Source organism: Lolium perenne, chromosome 1, assembly GCF_019359855.2.
Source record: "Lolium perenne isolate Kyuss_39 chromosome 1, Kyuss_2.0, whole genome shotgun sequence".
Classification (NCBI taxonomy): Eukaryota; Viridiplantae; Streptophyta; class Magnoliopsida; order Poales; family Poaceae; genus Lolium; species Lolium perenne.
In genome coordinates, this window is record NC_067244.2 from 159,430,348 (window position 1) to 159,438,393 (window position 8,046).

At 39.0% G+C, this 8,046-nt stretch overlaps 1 protein-coding gene across 2 annotated transcripts; it reads right to left on the bottom strand.

The window, feature by feature from the left end:
• Positions 1-2,210: 2,210 nt before the first annotated feature.
• LOC127309810 (UPF0235 protein At5g63440) lies at positions 2,211-6,311 on the bottom strand. 2 transcript variants are annotated; one of them, XM_051340540.2, is made up of 7 exons: positions 5,945-6,311; positions 4,374-4,474; positions 3,744-3,897; positions 3,568-3,664; positions 3,316-3,404; positions 3,091-3,159; positions 2,211-2,630 (listed from the first exon to the last, which is right to left on the bottom strand). In XM_051340540.2, exons 2-7 carry the CDS (start codon positions 4,469-4,471, stop codon positions 2,571-2,573), a joined length of 567 nt encoding a protein of 188 aa, XP_051196500.1. In that variant the 5' UTR covers positions 4,472-4,474; positions 5,945-6,311; the 3' UTR covers positions 2,211-2,570. The 2 variants fall into 2 exon arrangements, with proteins under 2 accessions (XP_051196500.1, XP_051196493.1); XM_051340533.2 differs by having other exon boundaries at positions 4,374-4,488.
• Between the last annotated feature and the right edge of the window lie 1,735 nt (positions 6,312-8,046).

The following is an 8,046-nucleotide window of genomic DNA, read 5'->3' on the forward strand; positions in this document are numbered from 1 at the left end:
GTCTAGAATGGATACATTTTTGTTTCACTTCTCATATTTCTGTTGATATACTCCCCTCCAACCCTGAAATTTGTTAAAATTTAAATGTATCTAGTTAATTGAATATCTAATGTTTTGCTGGTATACATGTCAAAGTAGTTCCTTTGTTTTATATTGTGTTCGTGTTGATTCAATGGCAAGAACTCTTGAAAGTTGTTAGATCCATTTTTTTTTTTGAGGAAGAGAATCTAGCAATACAATTCTTCTGGGATTTATTCTTCCAGTTCTCTTTATGCTATTATAAATTTTCGAAGAATAACTCTAATTTACTTGCCAGCTGTCTGGAAACAAAACTTCCACCTAGGGTGAAGTTTTTGTGTGGTTATTCTCTCAAGATAAGATCATGACTAGAGATAATATTGGAGCTAGAGTCATTCCCAAGCCTATGGAGTGTGAAATGTGCGGTGAATTTGAAGTTGTCCAACACCTTATGTTTGACTACATAGTAGCTAGAGCCCTCTGGAACCTGGTGGATAAGGTTTTTAATATACTCCCTCCATCCTTAAATAAGTGGATATCTAGCCTCAAACTTTGTTCATGAAAGAGTGTACTTCTATGTTTCCAATATACTTTAAATTAGCAAAAGTTGTTTCTCTCTCATTGCACAGAAATCAAACCTAATAATATTCAGCACATGTTATCTTAATGTTGTACATGCACTTAGCCTATTGGATGTGAAATAATTAAAGAGGGGAGAGGTGTTGATTGCATCTTTCCAATGCAATTTTTCTCTCCTTTTACTAATTTATCTTGAAAATCCCGCACGTCCACTTATTTGTGGACGGAGAGAGTACATGTGTTAATATTTGAGTCTATTGCTTCTAAGTGGTTATGCAATAAGAAATTTGCACATCTCAATGTAGTTTTCTCTGCCATTCTCTGGGATATGTGGCTTAATAGAAATAATCTTGTTTTTTACAAGGTTACATGGATTAACTTGAAACAAATCTGGCACCTGGTTTACTACCTTCTTCGACACTGGAAGAAGCCTTTCAAGGAGTTAGAAAGTGGAAAAGCAAACAATTCATGGGCTTGCTGCATGCCAAAATGAAAGCTCCTCTATGCCTCCAAGTAAGGTAAACTGCCCCTCGTTCGACTGGGCCTCATCTTGAAACTCAAGCTATGAAGGAAGGACGACCCTAGCCTTACACAACATCCATGTGGTGATGTAAGTGAAACAGAAGCTTCTCCTGTAGCTTGTCTTGTTTTGTGTCTATAAAACCCTAGAGTTCTGAAATGCTAGAAGTTGGACAGTTGTGATGGCAGCATACTCTTCTAGTCTTTTTCAGTGCAGTTCATAGACAATGTTTGTTGGAGGTGGCGTTTTGGCTCATAGGAGCAAATGCTCCCATTATATAAAATAATTAAAAATTAATTTTAAAAATGCCAAAAAAAAATTGATATAATTTTTTTGGTGTACATCGTGACATTCTATGTTCGTACGCAAGTTTTCATGAAAAAAAAATATTTTGTGTGGTGTGTACAAAAAAGACAAAAAAAAATATGATGTACGTAGTCGTGTTACAATATCAAAATTTGTCTTTTTTACAGGAGGCACATAAATAGTTTATTTTTTTGAAAATCTGTGTACCAACATAAAATGTCTAGATGTACATGTAAAAATTTAGTTTAGAATTTTTTGACACTTCAAAATGTGGATTCACACAATGGGAGCAAATGCTCCTACAAGCCAAAGTGCATTTCCCATGTTGGTTTCCTATTTTGAATTTCTTTTGTTTTCAGTTCTTTTAACTTTGAACTATGTATGGCTTCTTTTTCTATGAAATGAAGCTGGGGAGTGATGCTGTTGATCTAAAAAAAAAGTGCAAATCTTATTAATAATTTGTGTGTTTGACACTTGAATATAATTTTACCATTTGCATAGTTGTGTTGATTATATCGATGTGCACAAGAAGATCGTTAACCCCCTAAAAAAGGAAAGATCAAAGACCGAAGTCTTAGTCTACGCTAGGATCTACGAGAAAGTCTTAGTCGACCAGCCTATTCTACAGATGGAAACACGGGCAAGTCCTTCGCCTGTCAGCCATGCCAAGACACTATGCAGGTGGCGTGGCGCTTGTTCGCCTAGTAGAAAGTAGGCTAAATCACAGTATACCTTTTATACTTCCCAATTTATTTCTTATGCGGATTTCATACGTTCAAACACCACAGAACATGAAATCATTTTTGTTCGGCACTGAGCCTGAGAATCACCACCCAAGCTCAGTTTCAAACACTCAAATATATGTCAGATGTCGCTTACAAACATGGGCAGAAGTCTGCATTACAACTCGAAGGGCTACTCACAGCTTAGCTTCACTGGATATCTCCATCATATTAATGAATAGCATAAGATTACAACAGAAACAATGAAGAGATTGGCTGATTGCTTTAGGTCGACCCCTTCAACTCTTTTAGCAGCTTCTGCTCTTTTGACACCTCATCCGACATCTCTTCAGCCGGTCTAGTAGGCATCCTTGGGTCCTTTTCCTCCAGATAAGAGTATACTGAAGCCGATCCAAGTAGGTATTCTAAGGTAGGACAGCTTCTAGGAGCTTCTCATAAACTTGCCGCGCAGACAAATCCTCAACCTAAATAAGGTCAGGGTATTTTGTAAAGAGAACAATCAATACAGGGAACTTCAAAATTGCCAAGAAATAAATAATGAATTAAATGTGAAGTGCTGAGTCAACTGACTACTAGCAAAAAGCTTGGTATAATGGAACCCATGTTTAATGAACTCAATTCATATAGTACTACTACCTCCATCCCAAAGCTTAAGGCTTTTTTTTGAAAAGTCAAACCAAGTTAAGTTTGACCAAATTTCAGAAGAATCTATCAACAAATATGATATTTTGTAGATACCATATGAAACTATATTTCATTATCTATCTAATGATATTGATTTTGTATTTTGCATGTTCATGATTTTTGATAAAACTTGGTCAAATTTGACACAGTTTGACTTTCTAAAAATAATATAAGCCTTAAGCTTTGGGATGGAGGTAGTACTACATTTCCTAAAACAAGAGATTAGAAATGAGAACTCACAATCAGAAGCTTTGATTTATTATTCCACCCCCTTTGAAGGGTCATCTGACTCAACCTTAGGCCAAGCACCTAATTGCACAAATTGTCAGTACAAACATGCACAGGTGAGAGCTTTGAACACCTTATTGCAATAAATACATACCCATACAAGTACCAAGGTAAGCAAATACTGTAAACAATTAAATCGCTCCAATACTGCCAAAAATTAAGATTGAAGAAAGTTACCTTTCCCATAAATTCTAGTAGCTCGTTGTTAGCCTCTCCGCGAGCAGCAGGGGCAGCTACTGCTACTCGGACATCATCAGCATTCACTCCTGAAAAGATATACAATTTGTCATATCTTCTTTTCTTTTCTTTTGGTAATTAAAACAATACTGTTTCAATAGTACTGCCCAATTTATTAGGATGGTGTTTAGTTATCACAAACAGTGACCATGGTTTAAATAACAAAGTTACTGCAAGAGTAACATAAAGTACTTGTGATTGCTGAACGTTGTGCCCGGTCTTCTACTTCAATGGCAACTTGGACAAGTCCACCTTGCAACTGTGTGATGCAAGGCGGTACAGGAGCATCCTACAGTTTTCATGGCCAGTTAGTTTACAAAATGGAAAAATAGATTGAAATGATCAAAGAAAGCTTTCATGATGTGTACATGTGGATTTGTCTCAGCCGCCACTGAACTCAGTGCTCCATCAACAACATATATGAAAGGAGCAAGCTCCAAATCCTCCCCCGATCGATAGCAAACAAAAAGGTCGCATCCAACACAGGTCATGCGGAACTGCTTCTCAAGCTTTCCTTCTCCACTGCATCAGAGATACTTCTGTTATATACTCAGAAATATATGCACTCCACTGCAACAACCAAATTAACTTAGGACAAATGACCCTGGTGTGGGCATTCCAAATGAGTATTCACATGAAAAGTGTGGGTGGTGTAACATATTTCAAAGTACATAAAAGAGAAAACTAGCATAGTAAATCTATAAGTGGCTTCTGTTATGCAAGAAAGAGTTGTGTAAGTTTACCCTGAGTTGACGCTGCTACCAACAGATTTTCTTCTCGAAAGCAACTGAGCACACTTAAATCACACCAAATACCATAGATACATACTAAACTGACAAATTTCACCAGGCTAATCAACATACATAACAGCATGTTTCCAAAGCTTAATATTTGACAATCGTAATAGTATGACTACAAATAATGAAATAATATCAGAAAACATGGGATTTGACTCGAGTACCTAACAATAACAAAGTTACAAGGGATCATTAATATACCGTTTCAACATGACTTTCCCTGCATCCTTCACATTTAGCCTTGAGAGATGCTTTGACTTGTCTAGAACATGTGCTCCATCAGTCTTCCGCTTTGGCATTTTCTGCAATAGGGTATCTTTATAACAAACACATCAGAACTGTTTATAATAGCAGATACTTGAAGTATTAACGGGCATACTGAATGTAACATCTCTTGAAACTAGTGATTACAAAATATCAGACAGAAACCATAACTTAGCAATTCAAATTTCCTATGATATACCTGCCACTCATATGAAAAAAACCAAAAGAAAAAAAAAAGAGCCAGAATAGTTCTTCAACCGATTTTGAAGACTCATTTTGTAACTTAAGGGGTTATTTTTCTTCACCAGCAAACACAAAGCTTGAGCCTCGATGCATTGATTGAAAGAACAGAGTTACAGCTGTACAAGCATAAAACGAGGTTGAAAGAATGAGCACTCACGACAAGACCACAACAGCTGCCAGACAACATAACAGCAGACACCACCAAACAAATCATGGCCCAGATGCCATCCAAACAAGCGCACAAAACACAACCCTTACCGAATAGGAAACGAAAATCCAACTCTGAAAAGAAAGGGGAGAATTGGGCAGCTCCCGCTTTGGAGACGAACATGCCACTACCGGTGCTAAAGCCCCAAACCGCCATAAACTATGAACGCTATACCACCACACAACCCCAGTTAAGGGTTTATTTGGAGATTGGGTAAGTTAGTTCAAGCAAAGCACGGCTTTGTTGAACTGGCTTTATAGCCTAGCTGTTAACAATGTCATCATTTGGATTTGATAGGATAAAACAACAATAACAAAATGCGTTGAACTAAATCTGAGATCTGGTTTATGAAAAGAACATTCCTGCATATTTTTCCATAAAACTTGGAAAACAAAAGTAAATTCATGAAGAGCCACCTGGCTTGATATCGAAACAACCACTAATAGGTTTCATGGAGAACACTTTGTTTGTAAGTTCTAGTGATAGAATTTTCAGGTTGGTATTTGGATAGGATGACATTTAGTGAAACATTGTTTGGGTTCAAATAATTTTCATTTAGTCTATGGTTGTTTGTGGAAACCAGGCGATAACAATGTTCTAGTTTATAATACGATTTTTTTCCAATTGTGGTGTTATCATATTCCAACCAGACAAAGGTTGTAGATTGTTCGGCCAAAATATAGTTTAAGAAACCTGAGATGCAAACAAGTAACTACAGGATTTGATCGGTAGCAAGCCATGATTGATATTAGCTGAACTCACAAGAACAACAACAGTGAATATCATCTCATCTCAGTCGACAAAGATAATACTATATTTTTCTTCCACTATACGAACAAATACTTAAAACAGGGTGAACATCATCCTAGTCGACTTAGAAATAGGCACCCCCATGGGGGGAAAAACACTCCTGAAACTCCATATAGTTCTACACTAGCCTAGAACAAAGGGGCGTACTTGCTAGATCTGGTAAAACTAGCCGAAGCCTCTGCATAGGAATCTCATACGGTACTGAATATGAATCAAGAAAGGAGAGCGAGGGGTTGAAGAAGCTGACCGGTGATGAGGACGTGGGAGGCGCAGTGCTTGCAGTAGTAGACGAAGAGGTCGGACTCAGGGCCCTCCGGCAGCGCGTCCTCGCTGGAGTAGGTGTGGGTCGTCCGCTTAGGCATCCTCTCTGTCGCGCGCGCTCGCGCAGCTGCTAGCTACGGTGGGCGGCGAACCGGAAGGGCGCCAGGAGCGCGGAGAAGATGGACTGTGGGAGCAGGCAGAGCCAATCGAGTAGGGATCTGCGTCGCCGGCGAATATAAGAGACGAGGATGCGTAGGCGGCGGCGAGGCGGAGAGCTTAATCGGATCGGGAAGGGAGACAAATCTTCGCGTGTTTATTTTGATTGACACTAGTCGGACCGGAGAGATAAAATCTGGGGGGCGTTTGGTAGAATAGCACTCTTTTTCCGCTCACGGCCTCAAGGGACAGACTCGGGGTCGTGGGGCGATTTTTTTTTTTTTGAGCTTTTTTTTTTCGAAACACAGTGTAGACGTTGCCGCTCCTGCATACGCACACACACTCACATTTATGAACGGACGCACGTACACCTTATCTTTATGAGCACCTCCGGGAGATTGCGTCAAAGAAACTTTATCCAACGGATCTTGAGATTGACGAAGTCACCACAGACGCCTCGTTATCGATAGGAACGTCACCTCCAAGTGAAGAATATTCCACCTTCTATGAGACACCAAAGTGTCAAACCCGGTTTATAAAAAACGGTGGGGATAAATTACGGTGAGAAAGAAGTTTCTAGCAGCTGGTTTTTTCTTCTTTTTTTATGTTTATGAAAATTTAGCTTATTTGGATGTATTGAGTTGCGAAATATATGTAATGCCCTAAATTAGATACTTGTTCTAATAAATGATAATACATACTTGTGCTAGATTTTAGTGAAAATGAGCTATAAATGAATCAAAAAATTTATGGAAAGACAAATCTATATTTCTTATAAAGCAAAACCCCACTAACTGCAATTAATGTTAGTCTATCTCTACATGCAAGTCATCCACATCATTTATTCCATTAGCCAATCAAATATCTATGTCATCACCACTAACATTCATTATTGATGTATTCTTGCATTCAAGCTATCTATGTCACCATTTTTCGATTAAAATGTCCACATAGCTAATTTATAGCCATTAAATATAAAAAATAATGTGAATTAAATTTAGCATCTCAACTATTTTGGCCAATTGAATATTGCATATTTGTACAGACAATTTATATTACATATGTATTGTACCATTTTATTTAGACAATATAATTTCTTAGAAGATTCCCGCTGCAACGTGCGATTAAAAGTAGCATCAACGCAACATATATCACTGTTATCACCGGAATTTGACCGAGTCAGAGGTGGGCCGCGATCAAGATGGACTTAAAGAAATGTACATGGAAGAATTACGTGAATCGGCCTGTTATACTGAGTTTGGGCTAGTTTGCCCTTGTATCTGTAACATATTAGATTACGTGTCGGTTTAGAAGTTAGAGTTTTACCCGTGCACGGTTAGGTGCACGCCTGAATTAGAAAGTCCCTTGGACTATAAATATGTATCTAGGGTTTATGGAATAAACAACAACACACGTTCAACCAAACAAACCAATCTCGGCGCATCGCCAACTCCTTCGTCTCGAGGGTTTCTATCCGGTAAGCGACATGCTGCCTAGATCGCACCTTGCGATCTAGGGCAAAGACAAGCTCCACGTTGTTCATGCGTTGCTCGCATGCGAAGCCTTGTTGATGGCGAGCAACGTAGTTATCAGAGATGTGTTAGGGTTAGCATAGTTCTTCGCGTAACATGCTATCGTAGTGCAACCCTTGCATGTCTAGCCGCCCTCACACCTATCTTAGGTGTGGGGGCGGCACCCCGCTTGATCATTATTTGGTAGATCTGATCCGTTACGATTGCTCCTTGTTCTACAAGGATTAGTTTAATATCTGCAATAGTTAGGCCTTACAAGGGGCTGGAGGATCCAGCGGCACGTAGGGTGTCGTTCGTTAGTCCTAGACAGGATGTTCCGGGGATCAACTTCGTGTTGGTTTTTAGGCCTTGTCTAGGATCGGCTTACGATCACCGTGCGTGGCCGCGAGGCCCAATCTTG

What these genes read in the sequence shown, in the direction of transcription:
- LOC127309810 (XM_051340533.2), bottom strand. Translation starts at nt 6,059, where the DNA reads ATGCCTAAGCGGACGACCCACACCTACTCCAGCGAGGACGCGCTGCCG. An exon ending in GGGAAAGTCATGTTGAAACG is followed by an intron (nt 3,898 to 4,373) that starts GTATATTAATGA and finishes TCTCTGATGCAG; the next exon opens with TGGAGAAGGAAAGCTTGAGA. An exon ending in TACTAGAATTTATGGGAAAG is followed by an intron (nt 3,160 to 3,315) that starts GTAACTTTCTTC and finishes TTGTGCAATTAG; the next exon opens with GTGCTTGGCCTAAGGTTGAG.